At 42.2% G+C, this 22,652-nt stretch overlaps 2 protein-coding genes across 2 annotated transcripts; one reads left to right on the top strand and one right to left on the bottom strand.

Moving 5' to 3' along the window:
- Positions 1-1,007: 1,007 nt before the first annotated feature.
- On the top strand, positions 1,008-6,762 carry LOC133909703 (calmodulin-1-like). Its single transcript, XM_062352257.1, has 2 exons — positions 1,008-1,242; positions 6,143-6,762. The coding sequence occupies exons 1-2, from the start codon at positions 1,167-1,169 to the stop codon at positions 6,514-6,516; spliced, it is 450 nt and encodes a 149-aa protein (XP_062208241.1). The 5' UTR covers positions 1,008-1,166; the 3' UTR covers positions 6,517-6,762.
- A 2,208-nt stretch (positions 6,763-8,970) lies between these two features.
- LOC133887707 (serine/threonine-protein kinase-like protein At5g23170) lies at positions 8,971-10,636 on the bottom strand. Its single transcript, XM_062327680.1, has one exon. The coding sequence runs from the start codon at positions 10,546-10,548 to the stop codon at positions 9,193-9,195; it is 1,356 nt and encodes a 451-aa protein (XP_062183664.1). The 5' UTR covers positions 10,549-10,636; the 3' UTR covers positions 8,971-9,192.
- Between the last annotated feature and the right edge of the window lie 12,016 nt (positions 10,637-22,652).

Below are 22,652 nucleotides of genomic sequence, written 5' to 3'. Positions count from 1 at the left end.
CTCAAACCAACGCCATTGGTTTCCTTATGAAATTATCTTTCCAACCATATGTGGATCGTCGAAAACGGAGTCCGGATGCGTCCTGGGCGTCCTTTTTACTGCTTGCTGGTCCTGGAGGTCGAGGCTGATTCGGACTCGAGTTGGACTGGACCTCCTGCTGTTGTTGGACGTCCTAGCTGCTCCTCCACGCCTCCAAACCTTCCTCTATGTGTCTCCTTGTCCTCTTCATGATTCCTAAGCAACATATAATCATTAGGTAGCAATCTATTCTTAAAATTATATAAAGAGTTGCTTAAGAACGAGCTCACCTCTAAATTTAATTGTCGTGCGCGAGCTCTTGTGATTGGACATTGAAAGTTCAATGGAGGATCATTGTATGTATCCGAAGGAGTGATGTCCTCATCAGGTTCTACCACAAACAACCATCCCATCCCATGATCATCTACGGTAAGAATGGCATACGCAAACCAAAACCCATCTTTAACCTTCTCACCACTGCACAACTAACTCTCTCTCCCATTTCCAAAACATATCGCAGTGCACTCAATTATCCTAATTGGAGTGATGTGACAGGGATTAAAATTTCAAAGAAATTTTGCGAATTTCGAAAATTCCGGAGGGGAACGAAATATCTAATTTTGGGATTTTCTTTCACCGACATGTGGGACCGACAGAGCAAATAACAAAAAATGACCAAAATTTTAGTAAAATTTTGACCTTTTCACTGATGAATGAAAAAAATTATAAAACGAAATTAAAATCCTTGTGCCACAATGCTCGACGAATTCCATGCTCTCTCTACCAACAACCTATGGGATCTCATTCCTGCACCCTCCAATGCCAACTTCGTAACCAGGAAATGGATATACCGCCACAAATTCAATCCCGATGGCTATATCTCCCAAAGGCGACTATGGTCTATTGTGACGCGAGACTTGTGTTTGTGTTGCGTAGCGGCCAGACTTGTATTTGTGTTGCGCGTACTACTAGGTTCTGACGCGAGACCACGGGAAAGGCGAGGGCGACTGCTACACAAAAGTGGTCTCACTGCGTTTTCCATAAATTTTCTCCTCCCTCGCGGCCGTGGGCCCTCCATCCATTCGCGCTTCGCCTCTCTGCCCGTCTCCCTCGCCCCCTCCGCCAGATCGGCTTGGTTGGTGCTCGCCATGGCGGATCAGCTCACCGACGACCAGATCGCCGAGTTCAAGGAGGCCTTCAGCCTCTTCGACAAGGACGGAGATGGTACGGCCCGCTCCCGCTCCCTCTCCTATCCTTTGATCCCTCTAGCCCCGGGCGGCTTCGTGTTGTGCCAGCGGTAGAGCCGCGGGTGAACCGTGGACGTGATGGGAGATCTGTTCGCCACCTGCGTTTGTTGCTCTAGGTGGGTCGCCGGGCAGGGTTGGGGGTCTCGGTCTCGGGGAATCTCGATATGTAGATGTAGATCTCGCATGCATCTTTGTGCTCTTGTGGGCGCTGTTACGATGCGGTAGTTGTGCAGTTGTTTGAGGAGGATCTCAAATGGGGAGGTAGTTTGCGCCCTGTGCCTGACGAGGACTCCTCCGTTGCCCGTATCACCCAGGCGGAAATATCTACGCGGATCAATTGGCCGGTTCTAGGATGGCCGTTTGGATGCTCTGTGGGAGTTTCTTACAGTGAACGAACTGATAGCACTCTAGTTCCCCTTATTTCAAAAGCCGAGAATGGATATCAATAGGAAGGGATTGAATCATGTACATATATGTACCACCCATAGTTATCAAGTCATCAAGTCGAGTCGAGTCAAGTCGCCGTAGGGGCTACTTGTCGACTTGGTCAACTAGTCGACTGACTAGTCCACGACTAGTCTGGAGTAGACAACAGAAATTCCAGATAATGGATCATATCAGAAGTACATAACAAAAACAACAGGCAAAGATAGAATTAGAAGTAAAGAACTTAGAATTTTTAAAATGTCCCATTCGACAAGCAAATAAGCATTGGGACAGGAAGTTACCAAGCTACTAGCAAATTAACATAAGTAAACAATGAGTTCTTAACGATAACGGCTAATTATGCCCCATAAGGCCACAACACGACAAATCACCAGGTCCTTTGAGTCGGCAAATATTGTCGGCACCGACAACATGCATAATTTGAGGCGACTTTGACTCAAAGTCGCCTCAAATTAGTCACCACCTAATCCATCATCATACTACTTGCTGGACTCTTGCCAAAATCATCCTCAACATCTTCATGTGGTGCAACTTGCAGCGGCGGTGATGGCGGCAGGAAGGGGGCGGCAGTGGGTTTAGGGTTGCAATCCCCAGTGGCATGTGCCTGTCCATCTTCTAGCAAGAAAAATGGGTTGAAAAGATGAGCCAAGCAAACCCCTTTTGCCACCAGTCGCACGCCCAGCTGCCGCTAGTCTTGTTGATGCTCGACTAGGCTTCTAAGTCGAGCTGAGGGCTTTTAGTCATGCACCCAGGCCGACTTGTAAACTAATCGGCAATTAGTCATGACTAGATAACTGTGGTACAACCTGCTGTGGGTAGCATAGGTGTAGTGGTCGCCACAGCTCAAGGGTAGTGAGGGGAGCAACATGGTGCAATCCCATTATTTTGTGGGATGTGGGGAGCACGGTTGGTAGTGGACAGGAGTCACTACTGAGTATGCGGGCGTAGGGCAGCAAAGATGAAATGTGTTGTTGTCTTGTAGGGGTTAGGGATACAGAGTAATGCAGTGTTGGAGCTAATTGTTGGGGTTTTGTAAGTTGTATGCAACATCACACAGTGTTAGGCTGTACAGGCATTGACACCTTGGCAGGTTGTAGGCAAAGGGCTGCAACTAACATTTTAGAGTTTATGGGGGCCTGTTCGGTTCATTCCGTACACAAACCTTTGCACTGTATGCCAAAATTTTATCATCAAATTGGTGGCGAAACTGTTGGTAAGGAAATGAATTAAAAAGCCAATGGAATGAGGACCTTACCAATATTGTGAATGAACCAAGAGGGTGCCAAATTTGGTCAATGTTAACTTGCAATCCACTGTTTTGAGGTTGGAAGCAAACAGCCTCGCTGGCTTTTGGTTGCGCATGGATGTAAGAGTAATGATATCTATGAATGGATTTGCAGGACAACTCTATCTGTGAAGATAATATATGTAATGGACCTGAAGTTTATTTTCACTTCTTTAAAAGGCATTAGAGTTCGTATGATTTTTCCTATATGCCATGGATGGTGCCTGTGTGAAGAGTTGATGATATATGGTGAGTGCACGCAGTAGTTGGAATAATTATTGATCTTGCTGTTTATCGAATATTAATTCTGAATGAGTGGAGCTGATAAGGGAACTTTCATGTAAGCAGTGAGCACAATAATTGCATCAAAAGAGTGTAGTTCATCTGAATGGGAAAAAAACGCTTGTAGTTGCTTGGTGCAGATTCCTAGATTTCACACCAAAGGTTGAAATTAGGCAAACTAGGGCCAAGGTTCTGGTGGTTAAATAAAGTTGCTACTTCACATAGATTTTTCCTGTGTTTTTGTTTTTCATTTCTCTTCCATGAAACATACTGAAGTTGCATTTAGGTTATGAAAAAAGTAACCTAGCTGAGAACTGCAAAATGAAATCCCTGAACCTTCAAAAATGCCTAACAGTTTATAGGAAATGCATAACAATTTGATAATCGCACTATCAACTAGCTTGTTAAATGTGTTTGCTGGCATTTGGTGGAAGGACTCGGATGTTTCTTTTTGCATCAGGCTCGAAATGGATTTAGGTTAGATCAGGGTTAACACTTAACCTTCTCGTCTTCTTGGACAATCCCGAACCCTAGTCGATAGCTAAAACCTGCAGGGAATTGGCAAGTCTCTAGTCGGTTTTTGGTTGGATTAATTTTCTCTCTTATTTCATAACTTTGCCTTTCTGCAATCTTGTATAATGCTTCAAATCTATATACTGTTAACATAGCAGCAAAAGTATGTACCAATGCTAGAATGCCTCCAGTCCTCAGGAAATCTGATTCCTTGGGTTTACCACCCAATAGAATCTGGTCCAGTGCATTTCATCTGTGATGGCTCAGTGTGGTATCCGTTAGCTTAATGTGGCCATGGGGGAAAAACGTGGTTCCATATGGCATTCCTGTTGCTTCAAAATTTCAGGAGTGCTGGTACTCATCTAGCATTGCATTAAACAAGCTGACTTTTCTTCATATTCTATATATTGATTAGCATGTATAGTATATTATATTGTAGCAATCGTGAGAAGTAAGAATAGTCAAACATTCACTGCAACTTTAATTGTGTAGCTATGGATATTTAATATCTGCACTAATGATATTGAAAGCATATATTTCGCTTTCCTATCCAAATGTATGATGAGGCACAATTCTTCTTAAATCATGTAATAAGTGGTTAATAAACTGCAATTGTGGTTTGATTTACAGAATCCTAACCCTATGAAAACAGGTTTTCGAATATCTTTTCAGGCTTTGGTCTTGGGTAATACATATAAGTTATTGATATGTTTTCACCATAATACATTTTCACGCTTTTTTTTTTTAAAGAATCAGTACTGATCAAGTTAATGGCATGTTGTGATCCAAATAGTTAGGCCGTGAGTGAAATGCCTTCATAGAAATTCTGATTTGAGGTTCTATGTGTGCTTGTTTTTTCTTCTCGAGTAATTCTGTTCATCTTGATAAAGAAAGAGATAATGTAAGAATGGCTTTGATGGCCCCCAAGACACTACTCCCCTTTGCATTAGCACTATGGAAATTAGTTTCCAAGGATTAAATGAGTATAAATGATGTTCACTTTTACGAAACCCCAAAATGGTTGGTATTTTCCTATGTTGTACAGGCAGTTAGACTTTTACTGTTGGACTGATTTGTTACATAAGTTCTATTGGATGGCACATATAATTTGTTAATTGTTTTCTGTCAAGTGTTATATCACTTCCTACCTGTGTTGCCCGGATATGGCAATATGGATACGCGATACGGCGATACTTTGATACACCATTTTTCTAAAAACACCAATACATGGATACGTCGATATATATATAATTATATTTAAAATGAAAAATACAGATTCACATATTCACAAGGACAGCAGCACCAACACATGCCAAAATATGTTGCAGAATTCAACAGACCATAAATATTGCATAATAAGGTTCCAATGCTTCACAAGGGCAGCAGAAGATGCACTTGAATCCCCCCCCCCCCGGCATCACTCACCAGGAGGGAGAAGGGAAGGAGGGGCGGCGGACTAACTCACCAGAGGGGTGGCGGATTCACAGGAGGGGTGACGGCCGGGGGCGCCTGTGCTAGGGGCTGAGCGGTGGCTGGCGGCATGGAGGCAGCAACCGGCGGCGATGGGCGGAGGTGGGGGCGGCGACGGGTGGAGGTGCGGGTGGTGATATATGGGCAGCTGGGCGTAGGAGGTATGAGGGGCAGGTCTGCGAGGCTGAGGTGAGGAGGGGTTTTAGTTTTAGTTAGGAGGTATCAGAGAAGTATCCGAATTATTTTATTTATTTGATCATCATGATAAAAATCTCCGATATGCCTCGGATACGTATATGGGAGTATCCGATATGGTATCGGATATTGATATGTGAGTTTTCAGAAGTATCCGTGCATCTTAGCTACCTACTTGTAGAAGTGTTCTTTATCTATGAAATTATTTAATATAAAATGCCATATAAAGAAAATTTATAGCATTTACGCTTATATTGTCGATATCTGTTTGTCAGTTTGTGAAGAAGTTATCCTGTAGCACCAGTAGTCTGGTGGTGCCTTTTCTGCCTGATGCATGTACACAGAATAACTGCATGGCAAGTTTTGCTATTTGCCTATCAGTTGTAATAACTCCCAGATCACCTCTTTTTTTGAGATAGTTGTTAGTTCTTCCCAGATCAAATGTTGAATACCAACATCCTTGACTAACAGGTTGGAACTTTTAGGAGACTGAATTAGTTGATAGCATGATTGGTTTTTCTGTGAACACTGTATCATGATTAAAGTGCACCTCCCCCCCCCCCCCGGGGGGCAGAAAATGGTTTAAACAGTCTTTCAGATATTTTCGCTGTAATAGTCTTATCATTTGCAGTAGTTATTTAAGTAATTCAAGATCGCACTAAGTAATGTTTGTCTCATGTAACAGGCTGCATCACTACCAAGGAACTTGGAACTGTGATGCGCTCATTGGGCCAGAACCCTACTGAGGCTGAGCTTCAGGATATGATCAATGAGGTGGATGCTGATGGCAACGGAACTATCGACTTTCCTGAGTTCCTCAACCTGATGGCACGTAAGATGAAGGACACTGACTCTGAAGAGGAGCTTAAGGAGGCCTTCCGTGTGTTTGATAAGGACCAGAATGGCTTCATCTCTGCAGCTGAGCTCCGCCATGTCATGACCAACCTTGGTGAGAAGCTGACAGACGAGGAGGTGGATGAGATGGTCCGTGAAGCCGACGTGGACGGCGATGGCCAGATCAATTATGAGGAGTTTGTGAAGGTGATGATGGCCAAGTGAGATGCCGTTTTGAAACTAGTTTCTCTCCTGATGGTAGTAACTAGTTTAGTGTTGAAAACTGACAGCAATTGGTTATGCCTTAGTTCTGTGTGTAAATGAGCGTGTTTGTTGTTTGTTTTCTTCCCATGGATGTTGGTAATTTCGTTTGGATTTCTTTGCGGTTGTTTTACGTTGTGTTACATTGTGTCATCGTGGTACAATGATGCGTTCTCATTCCAAATTGAGATGATGAATTTGCTGTAGTAATGCGGTGGTATGCAGGCGCAACAATATGTGGTGGTTTCTTGTGCTGTTAGCTTTCCCAGTAATGACCTAGGCACCGTAGACTTCTGTTAGGTGAACAATAATTTTTTAAAGAGAAAAAAAAAAACGCTGCTTCTGTTTTAGTCTAAAAGTTGGCCGAAGATCTCACGATTCATGACTGTATGATAGCATGAAAGTACGATTTTACCCTTCATCCATGATTTTCTTGCTTTTTTTCTCCTTTCCTGTTCTAAAGTCTCAGTACTTTATTCTGTTTGATCAATTTAGTAGAGCACTTTACCTATCCCAAACCGGTCATCTGTATTGAATTGGAAAAGGAAAGGCAACGCAAGAAACCACATTAGTCTTCCTGTTTACTGAGGGCAGATGCTGGAAGACGACAATTGGTAGATTTGTCTTCCGCTCTAAAGAGGCAAAATCTCAAAACAGGAATTATTCAACAAAGGAATTCGTCCAATGGAGATTTTGTCTCTTCGACTGAATCTTTTCTCTGCCCGTCGATAATTTTCTCTTTGCAAAAACAAACAACTTTTCAAAGGTCAGGGATTTCCACTAGTTCAAAGTTGGATAAACAAAAGGAAGGTGGCTTGACTACTTGAATATTCAACAAGGTATGATAGACGTTCAAGGAAAGGCTTCTCTTTCCAAATCATTAAGAAAATAAGAAAGAAAGATAGATACTTCTAAAAAAACTCGACCATGGGATAAGACCATGACTTTGTGTTTAAGAAGGGAGTACTAAATTCTTTAGAAAGGTATCACAGCCTCCTAACTAAAGGCTCTACCAACCAAGCTATCACTCAGTTCTCAAAATATTTCTAATGAATTTGAATATGCAGGAGATGAATGCAAAGAAACATTTATTTTTCTACTAAATATTTGGCAAGTCTGTAGTGGATGCATATTTGCCTATTTGGTGAAAATGCACTCACTATCATAAAAAGAAAGTTGGATGCATATAAGGTTTCAAAATATCTTTTAAATTCCCTAAAAATATCCTTAAATTACTAGTAACAGGGGGAGGCTTTATTCTCTATGTCCACAAAGCTCCACAAGTAAATTTAACTTCATTTGAGTTTACTGAGTCATTGTATTTTCCTTATTACAAAATGAAATTGATTTTGATTTGGATATTTTAAATAGATTCCCCTATCTCAAGTAATTTTGAAGAATTTTAGATCATCATACCTGATTTTCATGCATCTGAAATAGTTAGTGCATTTAAAACAGAGTAAGCAGTATAGGAGGAAACTCTCCTTGCAAAAGGGTGGTATCAATCTATCCTTCTCTCCATAAAAGAAAAAAATTCAAAAAGCAAACCAAAACAGATTAACAAAAGCAGATACCCATTAGGATCGCACAATGAGCAAGCATTTTATGGGCTGTCAGTGCATCAGACTAGATTAACTTCAGACACCTTTCTTTCTTTTTCTCTGCTTTTGCATAAAAGCAAAGTAAATCAGATCAAAAGCGTGCAGTGCAGTTCCACACTGCATGCAGCATGCGTGCAGTGCAGTTCAGCAGCAGCTCCCATAATGGCTATCTCATGGCTAAAGCAAAAGCCTGCTGCTACTAGTCTACTACCGCTGCAGCTGTCGTAGGCCTCATGCCAGCCAGGGCTGATTTTATATTTTTATCTGAACTCCATGAGCTCCCCGTGCCCAATTTTTCAGCTGCCTAAACCTGCCCTAGTTAGGCATCTACATTCTCATTCCACATGTTTATACTCCTACTCTCCTAGTAGATTTTTGGTCGGATCGATGCTTTAGACTACAATCATGCAATGACGACGAAATGCATGGTCACCAGTTGAAGTCAAGATCAGGAAGCTAAAATTTCAAACATGAATGAACTATACGCCATTACGGCATCCATATCTCGAGACTGACAAAAATTGCACGAGCTGAAAGATACCGAACAAAACAGTCATGGATTAGTCTCATAAATGCTCTGACGGTAATGCTAATTCTTGTACTTATATATACTAAGCATTGATAATTAAAAGCCTACTGAAATGAGATTAGGTAATGAACTATATAGCTCAATGCACACATCCTGCCAAGACCAAGGATTAAAATTTTGTCAAAATTTCAACTAAATTTTATGGATTTTGGAGGAGAGCGATATATCTAATTTTTAAAATTTTCTTTCACTGACATGTGAGACTCATATAGCAGTGGACAAAAAAAATAACTGAAATTTCAATAAAATTTCACAAAATTCAATCTTTTCACCTATGAACGAAACAAATTGTAAAACGGATTTGAAATCCGTGACCAAGGCAACCATCACTTAGGAGAAGACTACACTTTTGACAGTTGAGCTCAATGCGGCCCAGGATTTCTGAGAATCCCCGCGGAGTTGAGGATTTCCCTGGCGACTCTCGAAGCATTTGATTTTCGATCGGTCAGCTTATTTGGGCGCGCCGCTCGTGCTGTTTGACTCCTCGGGGTCCGGTGCAGCACCGCTGCACTCGGAGTGCTCGGTGCACTCGATCTTGGTCGCCCTCACCCTCTTGCTCCTCCTTACGTGCTGCCCCCACGACACGACGCGCCTGTACGCTCTCTCGACCACCCTACGGGTGTAGCCCCGTCTCCACCCGGCTCTCTCGAGGACGCCGCGCAGCTCGGACACCACCTCCGACATGGCCGGCCGGCACTCCACGCTCCCCGACACGCACCGCGCCGCCACTGCGAGCACCCTGGCGACCGCGCGCTCCGCCCGCGCGGTGGGAGGGGCGGCCACCCTCGCGTCGAACACCTCCCACTCGCGGCCGGCGCCGATCAGCGGCTCGGCCCAGGCGACGATGGACGACGGGCACGAGTTCACGTCCATTACCTTGCGCCCGCTGACGAGCTCCAGGAGCACGACGCCGAAGCTGAACACGTCGCTCTCCGGGCCCAGGCGACCGGGCTCCGTGTAGCACGGGTCGAGGTAACCGATCGTGCCCGCCGGCGCCGGCCCCGCGTCTTCGTCACTGGAGTCACGGGCGCCTTCTCTGCCGTCAGGGGCGGCGACCCTGACGGCGAGGCTGAAGTCGGCGAGGCGCGCGCGGCCGTCGCGGCCGAGCAGGATGTTGGCGGACTTGACGTCCCGGTGTATGACCCGCGGCACCGCGGCGTGCAGCGCGCGCACGGCGCCCGCCACGTCGAGCGCGATCTCGACGCGGCGCGGCCACGGCGGCGGCCTCGGAGACCGGTGCAGAAGGTCGTGCAGCGACCCGTTGGGCACGTACTCCATGACGAGCAGCGGTGGGGACGGCACCAACACCCTCTTCGACCCTGCATCCTCTTCGGCCGGCGGCTGATGCTGCGGCGCCGCTACACCGACGAGGCCGACGACGCCCGGGTGGCGCGGCGCGGCGGAGAGCACGGCGATCTCGTTGGCGAGCTTGGCCTCCCCCTGCTCGTGCGACGGCCTCTTGACGGCGAAGACGACGCGCCTGCCTCCCCCTCCTCCCCGCAGACTGGCTCTGTACACGCTCCCGTGGCTGCCCTTCCCCACGAGGTTCTTGGCCGCGAATCCGCCCGTCGCCGCCTCCACCTCCTCGTACGAGAACTCTCTCATGGCGCGAGTTCCAGCACGTCTACGTGCGTGCTCTCGCTGCTGCACTGCTGCTATGGGCGTGCTCTTGCCTTGCTGGTGTATATGATCTGAGCTATGCAGGGGCTGGAGCAATGTAAAGCAGTTTGTTAGCAGCAAGCAGCTAGGAAGGGAATAAAGGGAAAAGAGGAGGCAAAGGAGAAAGGCAAAGGCAGCATGGATCATCAAAGGAAGAGGGGGTGGTAAAGTTGATCGTTGCAATTTTTTATAGAGATAAATCAGATTAGAGAGAGAGAAGGGACGATGATGCTGTTGCTTGTCCCCTAAAGAACAAATTCTGTCTTCTCAAGGAATTGGTCAGAAAAGAAAGAAGAAAACCTTAGGTCCTGTTTGTTTTTTATTTTAGGTTCTATTTCTGATGTTGCTAGGAGTTATAAATCAGAATAAACGAAGTAATGAAGAAATAGTTTTTGAAGAAGTCAAAAGTCCGCTTCTAAAAAAATAAACTAAAATTGATGAGCTCGCTGACACTTTTCTAAGAAGGTATGCGTTGAGAAATCAAAATTTTGTTGTATAAGTCAACAGGCTATTTTCAAAATCAACATTTTAGACAAACCAAAAATATAACTTTTTAGAAAAATCCAAAACTAGAAGCCCAAACAAACATGCCCTTAGATATGTTTAGTTGGATGGGGGCTTTTGACGTTTGACTTTTCTGGCTTTTAACCGATGACTTTTGTTATTGATTTTTATAATAATTTTTTAGTTTATCAGTACACAAAAACTAGAAAAACTTATCTCAACCAGCTTCTCAGCTTTTAGTTTATTTTTTCATAAACTAGTTTTTTAATTTTTCAAAAATCAGCTCACAGTTAAACTATTTAGTTCGGATTTTACTTTCTTCCTAACAAAAACCTAGAAAAATTGAACCAATCATACCCTTAACAGACAAGCAAAAGCATGGTGTTCCTACTTGCTGTTTCCCTCCTCTTGTTACTTTCTTCTCCCCCTCTCTCTCCTCTTGTTATTTTCCTCTCTCTTACCTTTTTCTGTTGTATTCTCTCTCTTCTTTCTATTGTTTAGCGGTAAAAAAGTGACATACGGTCGTGCATGGTGTTTGGACACAATTCAGATCGTTGGAGTAGTTGTGCAGGCCGCGCAGGAAGGAAATTAAGTGCCACGCAGCAAGCGAACAAATTTGCAACAGAGAATGTTTACTTTGTCAGGAGGGAATGAGTGTGGACTGCGGACCATGGTTCACAATATAGTTTAGGTTTGAAAACCACGGTAACCGAAAATTCACGGTTATTACGAAAACCTATTAAATTTGGTGAGAGTTTGTTTAAAATTCTCTCGGTTAAATTTATAATTCGGAGAAAAATCGACCAAATCGACGTTCGATAACCGTTTGAATTGGATCGATTATAGAGCGCATTTGTGGATTTACCAACTGGTTTTTCTGCATTTTCCGTATTGCCCGCATTTGTCGGTAATCGCTCAAATTTTCCGATTTACCGAGCGCATTTGTCGAATTTTAGTTAAGTTCAACAAAAAAAATAAAAAATAGCTCAATCTTATAATTTAATTACTAATTCATCTAAGCTTCAAATTGAGTGAAACAAAATTTGTCGGTTTTTTGTAACATGATCTACATGATAAAAGTATTTATACTCATAAAAAAGTTGAATATTTTTTTGTGAGAAATGTATTTGCTAAATCTAGTTAAATGCATAGTTAACTCTTTGCTAATCCAAAAATCATGAAACTAATTTTGTTAATCTTCTTACATGATCCTATATATTTTAAAAATACATGAATCCATGAAATAATTATTTTAACATGCATGATTGTGTAAATGTGTTGTAAATAGATTAATTCATAACTAACTCATCACTCCTCCAAAATTAGTGAAACTACTTTTATTAGTTTACTTATACTATACTTTATGTAGCAAAAATAAATATAGACATGAAAAAAATAGTTACAGTGCTGTTTTTAAACATATTCACTTTATCCTTATTAACTTTATAAAAATTATAGAAAAATTAATAAAATTCTAAATGAAAGTGAAACCAATTTTAAAGATTCTCTTAAGATATGTTATACATAAGAAAAATATGTATTTACATGTTAAATTTTTTCTTAACATAAGTTAATAAATAAACTACATATTTCAAGTTTTTTTTAACTTCCTTCCTATAAAATATGATACAAACAATATTATTTTCTAAAACATTTTACAAAAGACCTTAGAATTATCTCTAGTCTTTTTTGGATTTTTGTAATTTATTTTAATTTATTTTTATTGTTTTGAGTTTTTAAATTCAAATTCAAAACCAGTGCGGACCGATAAGATCAGTTATCGTGCTTACCGACCGGTTGCCAACGAATTTTTTAGCCCTGCTGCGTACTGGTTGGACTTGATCCATGCCATGAAAATACTACATATGTTCGTCCTTGGGATACGCACCCATCCGATGCATTTAGGGATGCAAATAGGCATTTAACTAGAAATAATGTCGCGCTCATGTTGTTACTAATTGTATAGCACCAGCCACCGGTGCATTCGATGACGACGTCGCTCCTCCCTGGAATAGCTCTGGGGCCTTCCAACTTGCTGACGATTTGGCGGAGCCCTCTGCAGACGGGCCTGGCTCAACCCTCGCAGCAGCTTCCTCGACGACGCTGCTTGCTCCACGCTGGGGTAGAGATGCGAGGGAATGGGCTAGCGACACGAGGTGCGCCACCGGCCGCCAGATCTCACTTGAGTCGCGATGGCCGAATTCACCAACGGATGCCCTGTTTATACAGATCCAACGGAATCAGCTTTGACCACAGGTCCACACCAAGAACCATTCACGCATTTCTCTGAACAGCTCGCGACCATACAGGCACACATGGAATCGGATCCTCCGGTGAAGTCAGATGACTTCAAATTTCTGTGGACCGTTGGATTGTGAATGGATGAATCAGATATACTACCACAGTGTAACGGGAACAGTAAAATCGGCACAGTAAATTAACGGAACCGTTGCTACAGTACTTTTGCTACAGTACATGGGATCCAGATCCGGCACACATACCCTTGCACGGCGGTCACCTCCTGCTTCTGCGTCGCCGTGGCGGTGGCGCCGCTGCGGGCGTAGCTGAGAGGGGCGCGGAGGCGGACGGGGAGCTGAGCCCTGCATAATTCGAGCGCTGCGAAGGGCGGACAGGGAGCTGGGCGTGTTGGCGGTCATCGGCGGTGGCGACATGTCCGACTGCCCAGTGCAGGCGCCAGGCCCAGCCGAACACACAATTGTAACTATAGTCACGGTGAAACAATTTGCGTACATCTTATATAATAATTGCTTCATAAGATCTACGCATATATCTCCATTTTTTGCAAAAGATCTATGCAAATTAATAGATGAAGCATAAATAGAAAGGGGTCAAAAGCAAGTGATGAAATGAATTTTACCTTCGTCACAATGACACCCATAATACATAGTTGGTTTAGGTAGGGAAAGGGCGTAGCTCTCTGGCAAAAATTGTTGAAATCAACCTTTTGAAGGTATTAGTCATAGGTGGATGCAGACATTATATATAGCACTTATGTTGATATATACTCCATGCATGTCTTTTATAACATTTAGAAAATAAGGCCACATATAAGCGACATGTTGTGGATTAGGCTAAAATGGAGTGGGTTAGCATGTCATAATGACAAAAAGGAACAACATTTGCACATAGTACTCAAAAACTACCTGTGATCGTGTAAACATAGAATGCTTGTCGTTAGCGCTGCTAAACTGTACAACCCAGCTATCAGCTTCATGGTCATACAGAAAGGGAGTATGTGCAAAACCTTGGAGGGAATGTAGCAGATACGCCAACAAAATTATATAGCCCATCTATCAGCTATTCAACTTCATGATCATATAGCTGGAAGCATGCAAAAGACCCTGAAGGAAACGAAAGCAGATGTGTCAATGAATGTAACGCAATATAGCATTTGAGTTTGCAAAATTGATAAACAAATTAAGTGTTGTGTGGCATGCCTGTATTTAAATCTGAACTTAGCATCTCATGTCACTCCTAGATTTACCAAGTTTAAATTATGAACTTTTCTATATTGAAGGACAAAAGAGAATCACCGAGCATAATTAGTAAAGGCTATAGATGCATCTTCACTTGAACTTCATATCTCATAATTTGGGTTTTGATTTAGATTTAAGCCATCATTTCAATCCATTAATAAAAAAGCATGGAAACAAATCTAATCCAGAGCATGCTCACTTTAAATATGGTGATAGGCTCACTAATAGGCTAATGGGGAAGCACAACAACACAGGTTGTTGCTGTCTATCCAAAAGTAGTCTATGTATGTCCGATCTCTCATCTCTAGCCTGCATGTTCAAGGAGCACAGAAACACAGGTTGAGGGTAAGTGACATGACATACAACTTATACAAAACTATATGTATGAATTAGGAAAAGCGATATTGCCAATGGTTCATGGTATATGTATCTTTGATTCATCTTGCTGAAGAACAAATCTTTTTAAATAAGCAAATTGACAAATTGCATGTGTTACCTTAATGTTTGGTTTGAGCAAATACCAATCTCAGATCGAAATCAAAATAGCACATGATTTTTTTTTACTGCCGGTAGAAAGAGAAGAGCACACTGAATGATGGGACTGGCAATCTGAAGGGGGTTAAGCTCAAGGTTCACCTTACCGACCGGAGCTCGGTGGCGGTAACCGAAAATTTGCGGTTACCGTGGTAACCGGTCAAAATTTTAAACAAATTTGGACAAAATTTATTTGGTAAAATTTAAAATTTAGAAAAAAAAATCGCAATTTTAGCCATTCGGTAACCAGTCGGTTTGGACCGGTTACCGAGCGGTTTTTGCGATTTATCAAGCAGTTTTCTCGAATTTTCTGTATTGTTGGTAACCGCTCGGTTTTCTTGATAACTACTCGGTTTTCTCGATTTATCGAGCGGTTTTCTCGATTTTCAGTGAAGTTCAACAAAAAACCCAAAAATTATCTCAATCTTGTAAAATCAATAACTAATTCATCCGAGCTTCAAATCAAGTAAAACAAATTTTTTTGGTTTCCTTGTAGCATGATATACATGATAAAAGTATTTATACTCATAAAAAGTTCAAAATTTTCTGTGAGAAATTGTATTTGTTAAACCAAGTTAAATGCATAGTTTACTCTTTGCTAATCCAAAAATCATGAAACTAATTTTTTAGTCTTCTTACATGATCCTATGTCTTTTAAAAATACATGAACTCATGAATTAGTTATTGTAACATGCATGATTGTGTAAATATGTTGCGACTAGAATAATTCATAACTGACCCATCACACCTCAAAAATTAGTGAAACATTAGCTTATTTATACTATGATTTACGTAGGAAAAATAATAGTAAACATGAAAAAGTTAATTACAGTATTGTTTCTTAACATATTCACTTTATGCTTGTGAATTTTGTAAAAATCATAGAGAAATTAATAAAACTCTAAATAAAGTGAAATCAATTTTAAATACTCTTAAAATACTTTTTACACAAGAAATATATGTGTTTACATGTTAAACTTTTCCTTAACATGAGTTAATAACTGAGCCGCACGCTTCAATTTTTTTTTTTTTTTTTCAAACTTCCTCCCTATAGAATATGATGCAAACGATATTATTTTTGAAAACTTTTTTCACAGAAGGTCTTAGAATTGTGTCTAGTTTTTTTTAAGATTTGTTTTGAATTTTTTTATTTTTTTAATTTTTTCGAATTTTTTGAATTCAAATTCGGTTACCGTTTGGTTTCTGAAACCGGACCGGACCGAGAAGGTCGGTTATCGCGGTTACCGTCGGTTTTTTAACCATGGTTAAGCTTGGGCTGCTTGTTGTGCTTCTCATGAAGAACATATTATTAACTCAGTAACACTTCTACAAAACTATATGTATGAATTAGGTTAAGCCATATTCCAATGGTTGGTGGTATATGTATCTTTGATTCATCTAGCTGAGAAACAATTATTTATAAGTAAGCTAACTATACAAATTGCATCTGTTACCTTAATATTTGGTTTGGGCAAATACCAATCTCAGATTGAAATCAAAATAGTACATAAATTTTTGCACTGCCAATAGAAAGAGAAGAGCACAATGAATGACAGGACTGGCAATTTGAAGGGGGTTAAGCTTGGGCTCCTCGATGTGCTTCTTATGAAGAACATATTATTAACTCAGTAACAAATCGTGGCACACATGTTATTGTGAAAAACTGGCATAAGAGGAGGAGCAAGAAGGCAGAAGGAGAAATCGAACATGAAAGAGAAGTGTCTGTATCCATAACTGATGCATAAGCATAACAGAACTTTTTCACCTGCCCTGGTCCTTGTTGAGTTTTTACTCCTCAGTTTTCAAATTTTCAACCGCATCTATGAATCATGAGAAGTACTTTTAACAAAGACACTAAAAAGTATGTGTGTTTCCATTTTAAATTTTGGTTCACCAGGATGTTCAATTCGAATCACACAGTATGCTTTTCTCCTCCACACTGCAAGCATAAAGCTTCAGTTGGGACCCAAGGGAACCACAAAATTTCCCAACATAGACCAAATTTCCAATTCAATAACATCCAAAACACAATTGAACCAAATTATGCACACCATCAATTCGTCCTTCCACTCAATTTGAGTCATATTGGTTTTGGAGAATGTTACTAACTATCCTAGCAATGATACCGTCCCGGGTTCTGTAAGCTGACCAAGCTGAGCTTGACCTTCTGGAGCATGTCATTGGCCAACAGTCCCAGCCTCCCCCACTCGAGCTCCCTGAGCCGCACCTCAGTCTCCTCCTCCCACCTCCACCTGTTCGCCCTAGTGCCGTCCATGACTCGCCCTCGAATGCCTTCTCGTTCGTGGACTGACCCAACCATGTTCGTGTTGAGGATGCGAAGGAGGTGTAGGTCCGGCGTGGGCACGCGAAGATCTCAAGCTCCGGGGCTTGCACGCTGTGGAAGGTCTCGAGCTCTACACGCGCCAGGACTCGCCTCATGGCTGCGGCGGCGCAAGATGAGAGTGATGACAACGATGGCGGCGGTTCCAGGCGGCAGTGGCTTGAATCCAGTTGTGGTGGCATGGATCTAGGCGACAGTGGCTCTCCTTGGGGCTGGCTCAGCATCCACGGGCGATGACGACTCGATGGGGGCCCAGTCCGGGCAGGGCGACATGAGAGGGAGGCAAAGGCGCTCGCGCAGGAAGGGTCGGGCCTCATCTTGTAGTTGTGGTGGTGTGAGATGAGGGCGATGACGATGATGGTGGAGGATCCAGGCGGCAGTGTCTCGAATTCAGTGGTAGCGGCATGGATTCGGGCGGCGACGGCTCTCCCCGAGGCTTGGCAACAACATCGCGATGGCAACCAGATCCGAGATAAGGCGACGGATTGAGAAAGCGGTGGTGCTTGATCTGGTGGCTCATGAAGGGCAGGGACGTAGGGCGTTAACAACCAGGGGTGAGGAGGAGGCAGACAGAGTGAGGACCCTAGAATTTTTGTGCTGACGACTAGAGTTCGAGGAGAGAAGGCATTGGAGTTCTCTGATTTTCATGCATCGCGGGAGCTGGCACCGGGGCTAGAGCCCACCTGCCAGAGATGCACTACAAGAGCTACAGTGGTGTGATGGCCTAGGAACTCGCCGATTCCTAGCCATAGTATATAATATAGATATGCAAACACACTACATGTGAGATTTGACGGTATGTTTCAATCTGAGGTGGAATCGGACGGCTGTGGATTTGCGAGGGATGTGACATGGCTCTTCTGCTCTCGGAAACCCACACGGTTTATATATATATACGGCGAGGCTATTCTGCACCTATGTGCAGTTGCTATTCGTACTGCGCATATCCCCCAGTTACAACCCGAAACACTGTGAGTTACAACTTGTTAGGTAGACTAGTTACAACTTCACGTCCAGAAATACATAATTGCAACACGAGAAGCTAACACTGTGAGTTACAACTTGTTATTCGCACTGTGCATATCCCTCAGTTACAACTCGAAACATTGTAAGTTACAACTTGTTAGGTAGACCAGTTACAACTTCACGTCCATAAGTTACAACTTGTTAGGTAGTTTTTTTGAGAATTATAGTTTAAATTCTACACATGATTTTTTGGTGAATCTATTTAAAATGGGTTGCACATGGATTATGTAACACACACAAAAATTTCTAGGACTTTTAAAGAAATATAGGGCTACTTTTTGAATGAATCTAATTAAAATCGAGTTTTATGTGAAATTGGTGCACAATACTTGTAGTTTTATTTTACTAGTCACAATACTTATATTTTTGTGTTATAAATGACATAATACTTGTAGTTTTATGTAATTCACTCTTAGATTAATACGAAATCTTAGTGGGCAATTGCATTAAATAGTGCATTTATCTAAGCAAACTAAAATATGAACCTGAGGTAGACCTTGATCATCGCGCTTTTTAAAGCGTCCTATCCAAGATGGTCCTTACTCATTATTTATTTATTTATTGTCCTTTTCTAATAGTGAACAACGAAATGTCTTAGAGCTTATATGATGACAAACTTAAGGTACATTACGGACATATTTAAAATTAAACTAACAAAATGGAAACCGATGATTGCCACGGTACCCGTGAGTGTTATATACCACTCGTACGGCGAGGGCGTGTTCCTTCTCACACTCCTCCTCTCCGGCTGCCAATTAGAGATTGAGGTTAGGGTTTTGGTTGCTGGTGTGAGGAATGGGTGACATGCATAGAGGGATGGTCTGGGAGCGTGGTCGAACCTGCAGTGGGTAGTGATATAGTGGAGCGGTCAGGTAGCAGTGACGCTATCGGAGCCGTAGGAGGTAGAATGATGGTGTGTAGTTCTAGTGGCGAGTGAGCCACGACAGCAGCCCAGCAGAGCTAAGTTAGCGCAGCGGTAGGGAGTATGGAAGGGAAGGATGAGGCGGGAGAGGTCAGCATTGGAGATGTTGTTGGCAGCCGTCTTTATCTACCGCGTGGGTAGTAAATATGCTCTCCCAGCCGTATCTCGCTATCCTCATCCAGACTCGTCCATGTCGTGCAGAGGTAACACTGGGCATGTATATCTCGTGTAATTGTAATTAGTGGTCTTTTTTTCAATGAATTGCAACTGTTTAGCAATTAACATTACACCCATATAAGTAGGAGTTTATTTTTTTATTAGAATTAATTGGAGTTTATTTTTTATTAGAATTAATTGGTGTGAAGAATTGGATACCTCTCAAGCAGTGGCCACTGTAAACTGTGGTTGTTTCTTGGGTGATTGAGTCCATCGTGATATCTCCCATTGGTACCTGAAGGCTGAAGCAGGACCACGTGCTACATGATCCCACATACCTCCGCAGGTACCAGGCGGGGCTCTTGGGTGACTGGACGGCCTGGAGGACACGCGCTAACGCTGCCGAGCACATGCGCCAACGCTGCTCCAGAATGGAGGCACACCACCTACTCTCCCTTTTCCCACCCACGACACGCGCTAGCACGCAGAGCACGACGGACATGCGCCGGGCCTACCCTCCTTCACTTGCTTGTTTTTTTCTCTCTGCGCCCCTGCCTGGCTTCTCGGTAAAAATAGAAAAATAAATAATATATGTCACCGTATTTACTAAAAGATACAATGTATCGGTGTATTTATAAATCTAGCACTTGTATTTGGTACTCAAATACTGAAAAACGTGAGCTCGGACCATATTCGACACATGAGGTGTCGAATATGGGCAACAATGCCGTACTCAGCATCTTAGGTGTCAAAAAATTCCTATATTCGACACATGAGATGTCGAATATGAGCAACAGTGCTGTATTTGGCACCTTAGGTGCAGAATATAGCACTACTTACGAAGCGTGGTCAAGTCGTGTCATGTCGCCCTCACTTCATATCTCTCTACTTTTCGGTATAAAATGAGAGCATCAGCACATGCATGAGCCGCAGCGCGAGAGGAGAGTAGAAGCGTAAACAAAGGAGGAGAGAAGAAGAGAAGCAGCAGCGCAGCGTGTGGAGAGGAGAGGAGAACCAGCGCGAGGTGAGAAGTAGCAGCAGCGCGAGGAGAGGAGAATCAGTCCGAGGCAAGGAGGAGCAGTAACGCGAGATACAATAAGTACTTAAATTATATTTTTAATTAGTACTTGCAGCAATAATAGTAATTAGAGTGTTTAATCTGTTTAATTACATTTATTCAATTATTTGCTTAGTTTGATTATATGAATATGATTATTTGCTTAGTTAGTGTAATAGTAATTAGTGTGAATTCGTATAATAGTAATTAGCGTGATGTTATGTAATGGTAATTATTTGTTTAGATTAGTAGATTGTATAATAGTAATTAGCGTAAATTTGATTAGTCAAAAAATTGGGTTGGACAAAAATATTCGATTCAAATCACAATGCATCGATAAATTATCAAATTGAATTTTCTAAGTAATAGTGGTGTGCGTCGGTTTAATTATTTTTTTTAATACAATCCATTAAAATAGTGATGCACATATGAATTCTAGCCTTAGTTAAATAAAAAGAAGCAGTTATGAAGTAAAATAGAGGAATATTTTTAGTGTCTTATACTCACCGTAGACTCTATTACTCCCCTCAGCTCACTCAGTACAAAGAAATTTATAAATAGGTTAATAGTGCAGTGTCAATTTATAATGAGATTGAATATTTGCTCAATATAACTCTCATGTTAGTTTAAATAATATCTTAATTCAATAATAATTATTAATTCATTCATTTTTATTCAATAATGATGATTTAATCAGCATTGTTAATTATTTAAATATTTAGCATGTGTATCGTGCAAACATATAAGTAGTAATTTTATTAGATGTATCTTTATTTAGTAGATACGGTATGATTTTCTATATTTATTATAGAGAACGTGTCACAGTTTTGCACGAGAGGCTCATAACAATTTAGAATTGCCAGCACATAGAGAGTTCGGTTGAGGTACCTAATGACCTAGATGACTTGAAATCATATGTTATGAGTCTTTTATGTGTAAACCAGCAATCCCACACTGTTGTCCTTGAGGGTGTGCGGCCACGGGTTGTTCCAAACAGCTCAGTCATTGTCCATACGTTGTTCGTGATGAGAAGGAACAACGCATGTGCTTTGTACTCACGCAAGGTATTGGAGGAGAACTTTGATATGAGGGTGTACGTAAACATAGTGCCACGACTGATGCATGGTGATGTAGTGAGTACCATGGAAGGATCAGGCCAGCAGGTGATGCATGAAGAGGATGGAGGGCATGTCGGGGAGGGCAGTTTCGGTGGAGATGGAGCTAGAGTGAACCTTTCTGATGTAGATGCAAGATGTATGGATGATGAAGTTGGTGGTAGCGGGGATGAAGAAGATGCTGACAATGATGACCCGATGCCGGTGATCCAGTACTTTCGTGGTGCTGGTTTGCTGGATTGTACCGTCATTGAGTATAACATCTTATCTAACTGGGGGTACCAGAATAGGGACATATAGGTCGGGCAACAATTTCGTAATGGGGGAGGTCGTCTACTTTATTAGCAACTATGCTGTAATGACAAGAAAGGGACCAGAAGTGTGCCCGATCTAACCCTACAGAGTATAAGGTCAGGTGTATCAAGCACCCGATTTGTCCTTACTTCGTACGAGTACATAAGACGAAATGTGAGAACTATTTTATGATCAGTAGACACACCCCACGTACATGTAGCGAAGAGGCTATTAGAAATATGAGCCACACCGTTGATGCGAGGTTCATAGCCTAACTCCTCATCACCCTTGTTGGCACGGACATTTATTTATCACCAAAATTCATTATAATCACCCTTGTTGGCACGGACATTTATTTATCACCAAAATTCATTATAGAGGAGGTGCAGACTAAGACAGGTATGCTGATCAATTACCACACCACGTGGCGAGCGAAGCAGAAGGCGTTGAAGATGCTATTTGGAAGCTTCAAGGAGTCTTACAACTATGCTCCGAGGCTATTACAGAAGATTACCACAACGAATCCAGGGACTCAGTGGGCGATGGTGGATGAGCCGATCAAGCTAGAGGATGAGTCATACAACACCACTGACCGATACCTCATTAGGTTATTCTAGTCTTTTAGACAATGCATAGAAGCTTTCAGATATTGCAGGCCGGTTTTATGCGTGGATGCCACATTTTTGAGCGGCAAGTACCATGGCACCCTTATGATAACGATGGCGACGGATGCAAATAATCAGATCATTCCTCTCACCTTTGCAGTGGTTGAGAGTGAGAACAATGATAGCTGGTTGTGGTTCCT

The sequence above is a fragment of the Phragmites australis genome, chromosome 1 (assembly GCF_958298935.1).
Source record: "Phragmites australis chromosome 1, lpPhrAust1.1, whole genome shotgun sequence".
NCBI classification, from domain to species: domain Eukaryota; kingdom Viridiplantae; phylum Streptophyta; class Magnoliopsida; order Poales; family Poaceae; genus Phragmites; species Phragmites australis.
This window is presented reverse-complemented; position numbering and strand designations above follow the sequence as displayed.

What these genes read in the sequence shown, in the direction of transcription:
- LOC133909703 (XM_062352257.1), top strand. Translation starts at nt 1,167, where the DNA reads ATGGCGGATCAGCTCACCGACGACCAGATCGCCGAGTTCAAGGAGGCC. An exon ending in CTTCGACAAGGACGGAGATG is followed by an intron (nt 1,243 to 6,142) that starts GTACGGCCCGCT and finishes CTCATGTAACAG; the next exon opens with GCTGCATCACTACCAAGGAA.
- LOC133887707 (XM_062327680.1), bottom strand. Translation starts at nt 10,548, where the DNA reads ATGATCCATGCTGCCTTTGCCTTTCTCCTTTGCCTCCTCTTTTCCCTT.